Below are 15,907 nucleotides of genomic sequence, written 5' to 3' on the forward strand. Positions count from 1 at the left end.
ATACACACATAGATACCACATGCCAGGTACCGAGACACACATATACACATTACATCGATCTTCACTGTAGAGGATATTACAAATATCCCAGAAATAGTAAAAATACAGGGGACGAATTAAATAGAGGCGTCATCACCAAAGAATTAATTTTAGGCAAACTAATGGGGTTAAAGGCCGACAAGTCCCCAGGATCTTAAAGGAAGTAGCTACATAGATTGTGGATGCATTGGTAGCCCTTTTCCAAAAATCCTTGAATTCTGAAACTGCACCAAAGGATTGGAAAACTGCCATTGTGGTACCTTTGTTCAAAAAGGAAAGGAGGCAAAATGCAGCAAACTACAGTCCAGGTAGTCTAACTTCCATTATTGGAAACATATTAGAATTGATTATTAAGGAGAGGATTAGCAGTGCATTCGGAAAGTCATAATCTGATCAAGCAGAGTCAGTATGGTTTCATGAAGGGCAAATCATGTCTGACAAATTTACTAGAGTTCTTTGAGGAGATATCAGCCAGAGTAGATAGGGGAGAACCAGTCGATGTTATATATTTGGATTTTCAAAAAGCATTTGATAAGGTGCCACATATAAGGCAAGATAGAAGCTCACGGTGTTGGAGGTAATATTCTGGCATGGATGGAGGATTAGCTAAGTAACAGGAAACAATGAGTATTGAAAAGGGGGCTTTCTCAGATTGAAGGGCAGTTACCAGTGGAGTACCACAGCTCTTCATAATATATATTACGAGGGAGAGGCAATGGCCGAGTAGTAATATCACTAGACTTATTAATCTAGAAACAGCTAATGTTCTGAGGACCCAGGTTCAAAACCCGTCACGGGAGATGGTGGAATTTGAATTCAATAAAAGATATCTAGAATTAAGAATCTACTGATGAACATGAAACTATTGTTGATTGTTGGATGTCCTTTAGAGAAGGAAATCTGCCGGTCTGCCTACATGTGACTCCAGAACCACAAGTTGACTCTCAACTGCCCTCAGGCAACTAGGAATGGGCAATAAATGCTGGCCAGCCATCAATTCCCAAGTCCCATGAATGAATAATAAAAAAAATTAATGATTTGGAGGAAGAAACAGAGTGCACTGTAGATAGGAGGGAAAGCAGGTTGGAAGAAAGATAGAAATAGTTTACAGAGTGATATTTACAGGTTGAATGAGTGGGCAGAAAATTAGAAAATGTGAGATTGTTCATTTTGGAAGAAAGAATGAGACGGCAGATTATTATTTAAATGGAGAAGGACTGCAGAAAGCTGTAGCGTAAAGGGACTTGGGGTTCCCTGTTCATGAAGCCCAAAAAGCTATCATACAGGTACAGGCGGTAATAGGGGAGGCAAATGGAATGTTGGCTTTTATTCCAAAAGAGAATGGAGTATAAAAGTAAAGAGATGTTGCTGGAATTGTACAAGGTACTAGTGAGGCCACATTTAGAATACTGTGTACAGTTTTGGTCCCCTTACTTAAGTAAAGATATATCACTGGAGGCAGTACAGAAGAGGTTTAGAGGATAATCCCGGGTATGGAGGGACTGCCAAATGAGGAAAGATTAAACAGGTTAGATATGTTCAGAAGAATGAGAGGTGATATGATTGAAACATATGTGATGCTTCGGGAGTTAGACAGGGTGAATGTTGGCAGGATGTTTCTACTCATGGGAGAGCGTAGGACCAGAGTGCACAATGAGGGGGAACTCATTTACAAAGGATTTGAGGGAGAATTTCTTCTCTCAAAGAAGTGGTGAATCATTGGAATTCTTTATCCCAGGAAGTTGTGGAGGCCGAAAGAGAAATTGCTGGAAAATCTCAGCAGGTCTGGCAGCATCTGTAAGGAGGGAAAAGAGCTGACATTTTGAGTCCAGATGACCCTTTGTCAAAGCTAAAAGGCATAGAAAGTGAGAGATATTTATACTGCAGGGTGAGGGAATGAAAGATGAGTCATAGCCATAGAAACAAGGGGAAAGGCTGCTAATGGCAGTCCATAGAGAGAACAGAAGGCGTGAATGGCCAAACAGCAGAGAAGCTGAAATCAGAGGGTAAGCTGTGACAGATGAAGATGTGGGGAGGGGGGGGGGAGGAGGGAGATGGGTGGGAGAGGGGTAAAATTGAGAAAAAGGGGGAAAGGGCAAGCAAAGGGGGAGAAAAGGTAAGAAAGGGGGGATAAAATAGGGGGAAAGAGTGGGGGGGAACAAAATAAAGAAAGACAATAAAGAAATGGTAGAGAACAGTTAAAAGTTAAAGGGTCAAGGTGGGGTAGAACTAATCATCTGAAGTTGTTGAACTTGATGTTGAGACCGGAAGGCTGTAACATGCCTAGCCGGAAGATGAGGTGCTGTTCCTCCAGTTTGCGTTGAGTTTCACTGGAACATTGCAGCAGGCCAAGGACAGACATGTGGGCATGGGAGCAGGATCGTGTGTTAAAGTGAAGGTCAGGGTCCTGATTGCACACAGAGTGAAGGTGTTCAGCAAAGTGATCACCCAGTCTACGTTTGGTCTCCGATATAGAGGAGGCCACATTGGGAGCAGTGAATGCAATAGACCAAATTGAAAAAGGTGCAAGTGAAACGCTGCTTAACCTGGAACGAGTTCAGAAATTTTCCAGCAATTTTTCTTTTGGTTTCAGATTCCAGCATCCGCAGTAATTTGCTTTTATTTAGTTGTGGGGGCCGAGTCCTGGAACATTTTTATGGAATTGTTTATATAAACCTGTTTATTTTAAATAAAAATAACGAGGATAGATTACCCTCCTGTACAATAGGGAACATTTTTAAGGCTGAGATCAATAGGTTTTTAATCAATAATGGAATAAGGGTTACAGAGATAAAGCAGGAGAGTGGACTTAGTGAGTGTCAGATAAGCCATGAACAAACACACAGACATATACATACACGCACACATCTACGCTGCTGTTAGTTTGAATCAGAACTATATACAGGTCACGTTCAGCTCCCTTGCTATCAACAGAGGTAAATCAGCCAGGGTTCTGACTCCTGATTGCAATATTGATCCTTGATGGAAATGGGGAAATTAAACAATGTTGTGCCCACATGTGGGCCTTTTTGTGATTATCCTTGACATTGAATACAGGGCAAGAGGATGAAAAGGCTCTTTATCTCATGCTATTTTGTGAGGGGGGGGGGTGGGTGCGTGTGCACGTGCACGTGAGGAAAGCATCACAAGCTGCTACTGTGCTACGCCAACTATTTACACACATTTTCTTCCGCTTCTTTTGTCATCAGGCACCGGAGTCACTGAGAGATCAGAGAAAGGAGAGAAACAAGGGTGAGAGGTCAGAGTACAGAAAACAGATTGACAACCACATCCACAGAAAGGAGGAAACAACTTGCGTTTGCTTTTATAAAACAGATTTCAACGAGGAAACTGGCTCTGAGGAAACAATGAAGAGATGGAAAAACGTTTGAAGAAACTGCAGGAAGGGGTAGGGAAGGAGGTCATGACAACATGCAACAAAACTCTGTAAATAAACCACTCCCTCCAATCCCACTTTAATACTGACTTGACCACGTGGGTGTAAAGATTCCTTTCATTGCTATGTGCAATGTGTTTGCAAAGACTCTCTGCTAAGTGTTTTCCACAAACTTGAAGCACATTAGTCGCACATAGGAAGGAAGCAGTGGTAGGAATCCTCAACCCCTCGCTTTTCAATTCAATGCGGTTTGGCTGGGTATCTACAATGGAATTGACAACCAGCCCTTCCTTCGGGTATTGTTCGTTTCTCATTAACATGTTCTGCCCCTGTTTTTAAATGAAGCTTTGGCTAAGATTTTCTTCAGATGCATATTCTATAGGGATTATAGGTAGAAGTGGGGGGCCATCCTTCCTGTGGATCAGCCGGGAACTGCGAGGGGCAGGATTCTGGGATTTCCTTCCCATATGTGAGTGTACTGTCTTCAGCCAAACTAGTGGCTCCCCATTACTTTCAATCAGAGGTCCATGTTCTGAGCTTTTGTGATCTTATACATAATACGAGATTGGAAAGTAGCACACACATAAAATGTCACTTTAAAACGTTAATATTACATTATAATAGTAGAGTCACACGGTTTTTACTCTGGGGAGGGGGAAGTTGTGGATGAGAGCGGGGGATGGAATTGGGCCTGCTGACCATGGAAACAATGTGTAAGCAGCTATGGGGATGGATGGAAGTCGAGGCCAGCTGGTCAAAAGGACTGCCTCAGTTTCCTGGGACATGGTTCCAGTTGTTTCCAAAGCTGTTAATCCTCTAGCCCTGACACCCCCTCACTCCTTGTCAGAAACTTCTAACAATCTAACACAGCTCTACTCCTATGCACTTGATAGTGAAGAATAACTCCCATTCATGGAACACATCCAAAGCTTTTAAATCTCCCCAAGTAGTTAATTAGATTAGAAATAAATACCTTTTCGGACCCAATACAAAAAGCTAGCTAATCCTTTTACAGATTCTCTAAACTGTGAGCTAAATTATGAACTCAGAAATAATTGTAGCCTCTAAAACTAAGCCAAGCATTCATAATAACATAACAATAGGCCTTGAAGAAAATTCAGCAAAGAACACTATTGAAATTGCATGGCCTGGTGCTGCTGTTCTTTTCTAAACCGCAGCAAATGGTCTGTCAATCGAAGCAATGCCGCAGAGGGTTCTTATTAACGCCCAGTGACAACTGCAATTTTTTTTAAAATTTAAAGAGCAAGGGACTAATAACCTTTCAGATTATGACTGTTATACAGAAATTATCCACCTTGTAACAGTTTTACATTTACTCCATTAATTTGAGATTCCCACACTGCAGGTTAAGGCCCTTTCAACAGCCAAAATGGGATCTGTTTGAACTCAGCACTGAATACAAGTGGCCGTGTTGAGACTCATGTGAATCACACTCTACCCCCTTTCCCCTACTGGCACAAATCAAATCTGTCAGAAATGGGGGTGGGACTTCCACACCCGGGTCCCTCACAGCTCTGTGAAAAATCTGGCCCTAGGTATTGCAGAGTTAGCTACAGATATAAAACAATCTCGATATTGAAAGAGAAAGAAAGACAGGCAAGCAGGGAGCTACAGGCTGAAATCTGTAGTTACAGCTACCTTTTGGTGACCTGAGCAGTTCCTATGTAGCTACAACCGGCTAAACCTCAAAAACAGACAAAGTGAGCAGTTACACCCGCTGTCTGAGATTACGGTGAGCAATGATGGTGTTAAAACGTGTTTTTAGAGAGGGGGAGGGGTAAAGAGGGTTGGGGTGGGGGCAGACTCTAACATTTCCTGTGACTCAATGATACGCTGTTGCTTACGATCGATAATGTCACCCAGTCCCTGTGTGCAGAGTAGGTCTCTCAATCTGGACACTTCATCCTTTAGCTCTCGGATCAACTTGTTGTTCGGATCCTCATTAATAACTGCGTTACAGCGAATCTGTTTAGCACGATCAGCATACCTAAGCAGCAGAAGAAAGCATAGGGTGTTTGCTGTGCAGGGTTAAGGGCCAGAGAAAAGGTTGTGAAGGGAACAGCAAATAGTCCTCAACTCAATCAGGTGCATCATTATTCTCACCCCACTGGAATCCTGTTCCTTTCCCGAACACAGTTCCTATCTGACCAAGCCCTTAATCCTACCCCTTCCACCTCCAAGCCCTTAACCCAGCCCCGGTACCGCCCCAACCAATTCTCCAGTCCTTCTTTAATCCACCCCTCCCTCTGCCCAAGACCCAACTTTTCCCTCCCTCCAACACCTCCATCAGCCTGGGTGAGTTCTCTGTTCCTTACCTCAGGGTGCTCAGCGTCTCATCGTAGTTGATGTCAGCTGGACTAAGGGCTGCCACCATGGCTGTCCGAGAATTTCCCCCTGTGGAGAAGCAATGAGTTAAAGCCAGTGCCACTGATCCCTCATCTTTTCTCACAACTTTAACAATTTGATTCTTTAATTCGGCCTTGCCATTATGCCACCATGCCTCTGACCGCACAACCAATGGCAATGCCAGTCCCAGTAGGTGGTGTGGGTGGCACAATGGCTGAGCTTCATCTGCCTTACCAAACCTCAGGGTGGGGGGTTGTAAGCGCTTCCAGCCACCCTAACAGCAACAGCAATGATGAACTCATGTTAAACGGGCACTGCATGGTTTAAATACTTCTTCCAGCATATACCTTACAGATGTGCGCCTGGATCACTAACTCCATTGTGACTGCCCACTCAGTGTACCTTGTTAGACCTTTTAATGCCTCCCCCTGTCCCACTTCTCATGCAGACCATCCAGCAATATTAAACAGTGCTACAACCGAACAAACATGTTGAGATCGATCAAACGCATTTCGTTAGTGATCAAATCTAGTGAGAGGAGACTCTGATGAGCCGCAGCTCAGTGTTAGTGCCCCTGCCTCTGAATCAGAAGGTTGTAAGATCAGGAAACTTCAGCAGGCTCCCTGGTGCAGTGCTGAAAGGGTTCCACATGGTCCAAGTGGCTTTTCTTCTGGTGAGACACTAAGCCGAGTCCCCATTTGCCAAAGCACAGCTTATCCTGCATTACAACAGTGACTACACTTCAAAAAAAAAGTCCTGTGGTTGCAAAATGTTTCAACACGTCTTGAAGTCATAGGGCTTCAGGACCAGGATTTTACAGCCCCGCCATGTTGTATCTCCCCCCAAAGGATGTGCTGGTCCATTTAAATTACCATTTACTTCGGCGGGATTGTAATATGACTGAGTGAGAGGCGTTCTAAAATTCTGGTCAAAGTCTCAGGTTGAAAGGACCCACAAGCAGGATTTTCTGCCTGCGGAGGCAGTCCGCTGGTGGCCAGTGGTGGGATTTTCTGTTCCTGCCAATGTTAATTGGGTTTTGCGTGCTCCGCACCCTCTGTCACGTGGAATGCGCTGTGAGGGCTTGCCATTGACAGGACTGGAAAATGTCAGCCCATGTCAGCATACCTAAGCAGCGGCACGGTAGCGCAGTGGTTAGCACTGCTGCTTCACAGCTCCAGGGTCCCGGGTTCGATTCCCAGCTCGGGTCACTGTCTGTGTGGAGTTTGCACATTCTCCTCGTGTCTGCGTGGGTTTCCTCCGGGTGCTCCGGTTTCCTCCCACAGTCCAAAGATGTGCGGGTTAGGTTGATTGGCCAGGTTAAAAATTGCCCCTTAGAGTCCTAAGATGCATAGGTTAGAGGGATTAGCGGGTAAATATGTGGGGGTTGGGCCTGGGTGGGATTGTGGTCGGTGCAGACTCGATGGGCCAAATGGCCTCCTTCTGCACTGTAGGGTTTCTATGATTTCTATGAACATACAATGTTATACAGAGCTGCTCAGCAGCTGTTTCTAAGCATTATTAATAGCAGCCTAAGCAAATGGTTGGTTATCATAGATAGTGCAGCATCCACTAGTTAGCTGCTATTCTCATTAAATTGTTGTATGGAGAGAGGAGCTCTCTTACCTAGGTTTTCCCGCAGTAGCCATGTCAACACAGAGTCTCTGTATGGGATGAAATCATTTTTCTTCTTTTTCTTGTTCTGTTCAGTGTTGAACAAGAAAACAAATTAATAAACAGAACGCAAGAACAAACTTACATTGAACGCAGCAGTTTAACTGCATAAAACATAGGTCGCCTTCACAAATCAGAGGTGGTTTTTGCCTTTCCGGCTCTCCCTCAGGCCCAGACTCCTCGTTGGGGTGCAGACACTGGTACCACTGCCCAATCCCCTCCTGTGTCATTCTGTGGTGAGTGCCAGCAGACTGGGGGTGAGGAGTGGTCAAGAGTTGGTCTCCACTTTGACTCCATCCTCTTTCTGCAGACCTCACCAGTTCGAATCAGTGGCCTGAGGCCAATCAGTTCCTTTCTCTAGCTCAGGACTTTAACTGACTAAAGTAGTATTTCTGGAACCAACCTGTCTAACTGAGACACGGGCACTGTGATACAGCAAGACAATGCAATGGCATCTTTGATTCTAAAAAAGGACGTAAACATTTTCCCAAACACTGCTGGTTGATTTTGGTATATCGTTGTGGACAGGAGAATCAGGAGCTGGTTTACTAACTCGCCTTCATTCCCGGGTTACCTTTCTGAAAATGATGATAGTGGACATTGAATCTGACCTCCCATTTTGGGTAGACATATTTAAATTTGATGCTAATGATGAGAATGCACATTCAATGGCTCTCCCAGCATCAACGCGTTCACTATGCAGGTGTAACTTACTGTGGTACAGCTGAATTCATGAGGCAAGGCGGGAGGTTAGGAAACAATTTTTAATAAATGACTTTAACCAATGTTGAGAGCCTAAGCAACATTATGGCAGATGCTGCAGATGTTTCCCTTTCCCTACTAAATAAAGCACAAAGATAGATTGAAACCTGTCTGACCCCAGAGCATCTGCTGAAGTCAACACTCACCGAAACAGCTGGGAGTGGGCCTGACTCCGGTGAAGTGACGTTACAGCCAGATCGGAAAATCCAATCCAGATGTGTTACAACATCAGCTACACATGGAAGAACATTTTCCAATTTACTTTAGTGCAATGTGGTATGAGGGTGTGACTGAGCCCGAGTGCAGAGTCATGCCTTTCAATTCAAAACACAAGCATCTTATGGAATTGGTTTGAAAATGTAGGGCAAGATTCTCTAGCCTTCCGTCAGCACTTTTCTCGGCAGTGCAACATTCGCTAGTGGTGGGTTTCTTTAGTCTCACTTCTGTCAATGGGAATTCCCATTGAAGGATCCCATGCGCTGGGAAACTCGCAGCAAGGGGTATGCCGCTGGCAGGACTAGAGAATTCCGCCGGTGTGAATGGCCAGAGAATTCCAGCCTTATATTTGAGTGTTCTATGGCATTTAAATTTAAATTGCCTGATCGCAATTGTGCTTTGTAAATTATTCCTGAGCCAGTCTGGTTCAACTGGAAAATCAACGGGAGAGAGATTCAGGGTTAGCAATTTCTGTGGATGACCCGAAAAAGCACTGTGACATAAGAATACGGTATTTTACACACAATAGTTTCATGCTGAGGTTGCAATTATTAATTTTCTATTTTCTTGAATGAGTTAAGTTTAGAAACTACTCGAAAATCTGCAGTTTGTTAACACTTCCTCCCACCTCCTCCCGGACCACAACCCCATCACCGAACATCAAGCCACTGTTTCCAGGACTGTCAATGACCTCATCTCCTCCGGAGATCTTCCCTCCACAGCTTCCAACCTGAGTCTCCCAACCCTGGACAGCCCGCTTATACCTCCTTCCCAAAATCCACAAACAGCCTGTTCCTGCCCCACTGAACGCATTTCCTCCTATCTTTACTCCATTCTTTCTCCTCTTGTTCAGTCCCTCCCCATCTACATCCACGATTCCTCCGATGTCCTACGCCATATCAACAATTTCCAGTTCCCTGGTCCAAAGCCCCTCCCACTCACCATGGATGTCCAATCCCTCTACCCCTCCATTCCCCAGCAGGATGGCCTCAAGGTCTTCGTTTCTTCCTCGAACAGAAGTCTGAACAATTCCCATTCACCACCACTCTCCTCCGTCTGGCTAAACTGGTTCTCTCACTCAACAATTTTTCTTTAACTGCTCTCACTTCCTCCAAATAAAGGTGTGGCTATGGGCACCCGCATGGATCCCAGTAATGCTTGTCTCTTGATGGGTTATGTGGAGCATTCCCTGTTCCAGTCCCTGGTTTACTGCTTTGCAGAACACCTTTGGTCTGTCCGCAAGCAGGACCCAGACCTTCTTGTCGCTTGCCACTTAAACACACCACCCTGCTCTCCTATCCTCATGTCCATCCTTGGCCTTTTGCAATGTTCCAGTGAACCCAAATGCAAATGGGAGGAACGGCACCTCGTCTTCCGATTTACAGCCTTCCGGTCTGAACATTGAGTTCAACAACTTCAGAGCATGAACTCTCCACCTTCACCCCATTTCCATTTATTTTACTTAATTTCTTTTTTTCATCTCATTCATCCATTTTTATCATCCTTCATTCTCACTTCCACTTTTCCATTCTCGATCCCCATCTTGCCCCCAACACCTTCCTCCCCCATCCCACATTTCAGGGCAATTGCCACATTCCTCAGGCAGTCCCTTAACAGTTTGTACCTCTTCTGCCATTCACACATTCTGATCTTAATGGACACTCTTAGCACCTTTCTCAGCCTTCTTCATCATCATTTACATTCCCTTTGTCCAATTACTGCCCCCCAGCACCACCCTAATAGTATAAATCCCTTCTGATTTTCTTTGATCTTAGCTCTGATGAAGGGTCATCCAGACTCAAAACATTTGCTCTGTTCCCTCTCCACAGATGCTGTCAGACCTGCGGAGATTTCCCAGCATTTTCTGTTTTTGTTTCAGATTCCCAGCATCCGCAGTATTTTGCTTTTAAATAGTTAAAGGACATTGGGCTGGGACACTGAGCCTGATTTTAACTGGGCAAGTTAACAGCCTATTAACACTGTGTCTCTCTCCAAAGAAGCTGCCTGAGTATTTCCAGCATTTTCTGTTCTCAGTCCAGTGCAGCATTTCTCTTCCAATCTTCCAAAAAAGAGATCTTCTGAGGTCACCGATTAGCACCAGGACAAAAGTGAGCAATATTCTGAGTTAAATCCCTGGGCACAGATACTGACTCAACTTAAAATCTCGCAAATTAAAGTACTTTTTCGAATAAAATGCGTGAGGGGGTCACTTAAAGGATTAGTCTGAGAGACTAAACCACAAGAAAATGGCTACTTGGTTACAGAAGAGCCAAAGAACCCACTTTCCCAGAAGAGACATATTCAGGAGACACAAACAAACTCCTCACCCTACCTCCAGCCAGGAAGTGACATAATGGCCAGGATTTACCAGCCACACTATGGTGCATTTCCCTCCCACCCCAGCGAATCCGGTGGGCTGTTTAAATTGCCGTTTACGTTGGCGGGATCGTAATATCCCACCGGGTGGGTGTGGCCATAAAATCCTGGCTCAAATGTTAATTATCCACTTTAGTTCTTCAGCCTCTGCCCTGTGTAAAAAGGTTTGGAACATATATCCACACTGAAAGCAACATGGCTTTGTTTGACAACTGTGAAGCTTAAGCTGACTTATAGCTCTCACACGGACACACAGTCAATGTTTCCTCCCCTCCTTTCCAGCACCTCTCCTGAATTTGCTAAGGTACAACTCCACGGGCGTCGGTTACCCTCTTGTACCTCACCAAGGTGCTGAACTCTTTGTGGATGAGTCCAAGTTGTCAGCATTGCCAGGTTATTTTACTATCTGGATATCACTGCTGAGCCTGATCTTGATGTGAACTGAGAGGTAGCACAGGCTGAATCCCTGTTAATGTGAGTGGAGAGTAGTATCCGTACCTTGTTTGATCCAGAATCCTGTAACAAACAGAACAAGAAGACGTTCACTGAATAGATCAGTAGCACATGGTACATCACTGCAGCTGCTCCACAGCACCTAGAGCACATTACTGATCTCATCAGAAGCTGTGAGAAGATGACCATTAAAGGACACCAGAATGGTGACCAAGCCTCATCATCACAACCAGGATCCCTTTTTTTGGGAATGTCACTTTTATAGAGAGAATCTGTTCAGAAATACTATTTTTAATGTGATGATATTGGTTCTTGCTATCAGTCTTAAATTTGGCTCTTACTACTTTTAGCATGTGTCCCTTGTACCTTAATTATTCATTGTACATTAATTGTATTTAACAAATGCAGGTAGTGGACATTAATTGGGCATTTACTATAGGAATAGGCACAAACTAAATCTGTAGTTTTTGGGTCAGGAGATGCATGTTTGTAATTTGTAACTCTGTAAATAAATATAAAAGTGTGTAAGGATCAGCTCCAGTTCTACCCTTCATCAACTGACTTTCTAGAGCAGAACATCCCATTCTTGCAATTTATGTTTTCTGGATTTGTTTTTATCCATGTGAAATCCTATCAAAGCACCTGCCAGATCCACCTTGTAAGACGGAAAGGCTGATATTTTTCACGTCTTTGTTCATGGTTCACTCAGTTGTGGGTTGAAGTCCCACAACCACAGAGACTTGAGCACAAAATCTTAGTTCATAGAATCCCTACAGTGTAAAAGGAGGTCATTCGACCAATCAAGCCTGCACTGACAACAACCCCACTCAGCCCCTTTATATCCCATCACCCCATGTATTTACCCTGATAATCCCCCTGATACTAAGGGGCAATCTACCATGGCCAATCAACTGAACCCACACATCTTTGGAGTGTGGGAGGAAACCACGCAGACACAGAGAGAATGTGCAAACTCCAGACAGACAGCTCTGACAGAGTGCTGCACTGTCAGAGGTATATTTTAGATGAAATGTTAAGCCAAGGTCTTGTCCGCTCTCTGTTGTATATAAAGATCGCATGACGTTATTTTGAAGAAGAGCAGGGAAGTTCTTCTAACAGGTCTGTCCAATAGTCCTTCCACAATAACATCAGGAGAAAAAGCTGTTGGTGCTTCCTTTGCAGTGTGTAAATTGGTTGCCACTTCTCCTACATTACAATAGTGACTACAGTCTAAAAAAAGTACTTAATTGGCTGCAAAGTGCTTTGGGAAGTCCTGAGATCATGATCAGTGTTATAAAAATGCACCATCTCCTTTTGTTAAAAAGATTTCTTAAATGCACGGGATCAGCTATGTGTACTACCTCATGTCATGATGTGGAGATGCCGGCGTTGGACTGGGGTAAACACAGTAAGAAGTTTAACAACACCAGGTTAAAGTCCAACAGGTTTATTTGGTAGCAAAAGCAACTGTGGCTTTTGCTACCAAATAAACCTGTTGGACTTTAACCTGGTGTTGTTAAACTTCTTACTACCTGATGTGTCAGACACTCTACATTGTATCCTGGCAAACAGGACTGGCAACAGTACTCGTGTTAGGATCTGACCAGAACCCAGCACTGCTAGCCACTGTGCACGGTGGCACAGTGGCTAGCACTGCTGCCTCACAGCGCCAGGGACCCGGGTTCTATTCCTGGCTTGGATCACTGATTATGTGGAGTCTACACATTCTCTTTCTTCCAGGTACTCCGGTTTCCTCCCACAGTTCGAAAGACGTGCTGGTTAGGTGCATTGGCCATGCTAAATTCTCCCTCAGTGTACCTGAATAGGCGCTGGAGTGTAGCGACTGGGGATTTTCACAGTAACTTCATTCCAGTAATATAAGTCTACTTGTGACACTAATAAATAAACTTAAACTTCCTCTGACTCGAATCCTACTGTTGTGGCTATAGATTTGAACATCTTATTGACTTAATTAACCACTGCTCTACATCAGTTGGCAACATTGGGCATGGATTCCGCTGAGACTCCTTGGTTATTTTCCGCTTTTTCCTTAAACGTGGAGAAGTGACAACATCCACACCATTCCAGAATAACCCAATAAAGGCAACAGGTTGCACTCACCACATCTGCCAGTGCCGAGATGACTTTGCCCAGGGTTGTGAGGGATTTATTGATATTTGCACCTTCCTGTTGAAAACAAGGAAAGAACCATTAAACAGAGCAGGGAAAAAAAATTGAACAGATGTTCAATTTAGTATTGTTTCTCTAATTAAGACAAACGCAGATGTAACAAACAGACGTAGAAATTATTTGCTAGCTGCCTTATGAATTATACATGGTGTGATTTGAAATAAGAATGTTCATTTTAATTGCTCACACATTCAGGCTACCACCAAAACAACAGTACAATACAGGGCACTTTTCAAATTGTTATATGGAAGCTCAAATTTAAGAGGTACAACAATGCACCCCAGAATCCAAAATGATTCCAAGTGAAAAGGTACCAACTTGATCTGGGGTACTTGTCACACTTACATTAAATTAATTGTTGGCTGTCAAACAACATACTTTCATGGCATGCTTCCAAGTTCCCAGAGAGTGCATCAAAACCCTTCAAGACAGGAATGTGGGATATTGACAAGACTCAGAACAGCATTAAAAAGGTCTTGTGATGCGGTGGGTAGTGTCCCTGCCTTTGAGCCAGAAGCTCTGGGTTTGAATCTTACCCAAGACACGGCCAAGGAAGGTGTATTCATAATGTGGTCCAACAGATTGAGTGCCAAAATCCTTCTAACAGACCAATGGCTGGCAGTAAGAGCGGGAGAGACTCCTGGTCAGCCACGTTTGATGTGGAGTGGAGCCACCCTCAAGCTATAAGCTTCTAGCCACAGGCTAATGATCTGTTCCAGGAATAACTAGCTATGGAAACAGACATAAGTCTGCATTAGTGCACCACTGGCTGCAGAAGGAAAATTGGGAATAACAGCATTGGCTGTGGTATCAATGCGTAAGAGGGACAGGGTGTTAGAGCTTGGACCACAGTATTACGCAGATACACTGACAAACACATTAAGGTGAGCAGCTGGGTGGCTGGACAGGTGGATGAATGGAGGAAGGAGCAGGTGAAGAGGTAGGTCACCTGTCAATGTCTTGATGGATGACTGGGTGGACGGGTAGCTGGGTGAATGAACACGTGGCAGTTTCATGAAAAGACAGGTGGATGAACAGGTGAACAAATAGCGATCTGATTGGCTGGAAGAGTGGGGTAGACAAACGGATGATTTGATAGACAGCTGGATGGATGGTTAACTGAACGGACAGATGGGTGGATGTTGAGAATAACTGAATGGATACAGATTTTCACCTTTAATCGTGTTCCCTTTGCTCCTGTGGAATCTGCCCTTTCGCTTCCAGCAAGATCGACCAAACTGATCTTACTGACCTATAGAAAAAAATTAGAAACAAAACAAGACATTTCATGAAAAGTTACAATATATTTCTGATTTTAACTCCTTCCCCATCTTGAACCTCGGTACAACTCTCTGCTATGTCCCGTGTGCACTGTAATCGTATTATAAACACAAATTCTGCCAAAGCTACAGCTTTGGTCTAGTTGGGCACATGAGCGGCGCGGGCTTGGAGGGCTGAAGGGCCTGTTCCTGTGCTGTATTGTTCTTTGTTCACTGTATAATATTTCTGTAATCTAGGTGATATGTACTCCAGTAACAGGGGAAGTCACTGTGTGTCAAGGCTCAGAACTGAATTTGATGCTTTGTAAGGTGCGGCCAGAGGCAAGTAATAACTGTCAATGAAGAACAGACCTAGCAATGACAGAAGCTGCATAATCACAGAATGGGGGCTGGTTGTGTGTGAAGAGCAGGCATAACACAAAGAGCTTTCTTGTCTAACTCCTACAACAATAACAACTTGCATTCTTATAGCACCTGGAACAGAATAGAATGTCCTAAGGTGCTTCACAGAGGCATTATAAAACAAATTACAACACTGAGCTTCATAAGGAAATATTAGGGCTGATAACTAAAAGCTTTCCCTTATTCATTCATAGGATAATGGCATCATTGGCTAGGCCAACATTTACTACCCATCACAAATTGCCTTTGATAAGGTGGTGATGAACTGCTTTCTTGAACCGCTTTGGTCTATGTGGTGTAGGTACACCCACTGTGCTGTGAGGGAGTGAGTTCCAGGATGTTGACCCAGTGATAATGAAGGAACAGCGATATAGTTCCAAGTCAGGATGGTAAATGGCTTGAAGGGGAAAAGAGATAGATTTTAAAGAATACCTTAATGGAGAAAAGTGAGGTAGAGTGGCAGAGCGGTTTGGGGAGGGAATTTCAGAGCTTAGGGCCTCGGCAGTTGAAGACATAGCCACCAATAGTGGAGTGATTAAAATCATGCTGCTCAGGAGGCCAGAATTGGAGGAGTGCTGATAATTCGGAGGATTGTGGGACTGGAGGCGTTGGTTAACTGGGTAAGTCAATGAGCACAGGAGTGATTAGTGAATGGGGATTTGGTTTGAGCTAGGACATGGGTAGCAGGGATCTGGATGATCTCAGGTTTACAAAGGGTAGAGTATGGAGGCTAGCAGTGCTTTGGAATAGTCAA

At 44.1% G+C, this 15,907-nt stretch overlaps 1 protein-coding gene across 1 annotated transcript in view; it reads right to left on the bottom strand.

Annotated features, from left to right (window-relative positions):
* Positions 1–15,907, bottom strand: part of kif1aa (kinesin family member 1Aa) — a 253,452-nt gene that overhangs the window by 102,648 nt on the left and 134,897 nt on the right. The window contains exons 8-14 of the mRNA XM_078202933.1: positions 14,646–14,723; positions 13,403–13,468; positions 11,327–11,344; positions 7,427–7,502; positions 5,773–5,851; positions 5,302–5,444; positions 3,222–3,260 (exon numbers count right to left, since the gene is read on the bottom strand). Coding sequence (XP_078059059.1) covers positions 3,222–3,260; positions 5,302–5,444; positions 5,773–5,851; positions 7,427–7,502; positions 11,327–11,344; positions 13,403–13,468; positions 14,646–14,723 — 499 coding nt within the window. The remainder of the gene's footprint in view (positions 1–3,221; positions 3,261–5,301; positions 5,445–5,772; positions 5,852–7,426; positions 7,503–11,326; positions 11,345–13,402; positions 13,469–14,645; positions 14,724–15,907) is intronic.

This window comes from Mustelus asterias, chromosome 3 (genome assembly GCF_964213995.1).
Source record: "Mustelus asterias chromosome 3, sMusAst1.hap1.1, whole genome shotgun sequence".
NCBI lineage: Eukaryota > Metazoa > Chordata > Chondrichthyes > Carcharhiniformes > Triakidae > Mustelus > Mustelus asterias.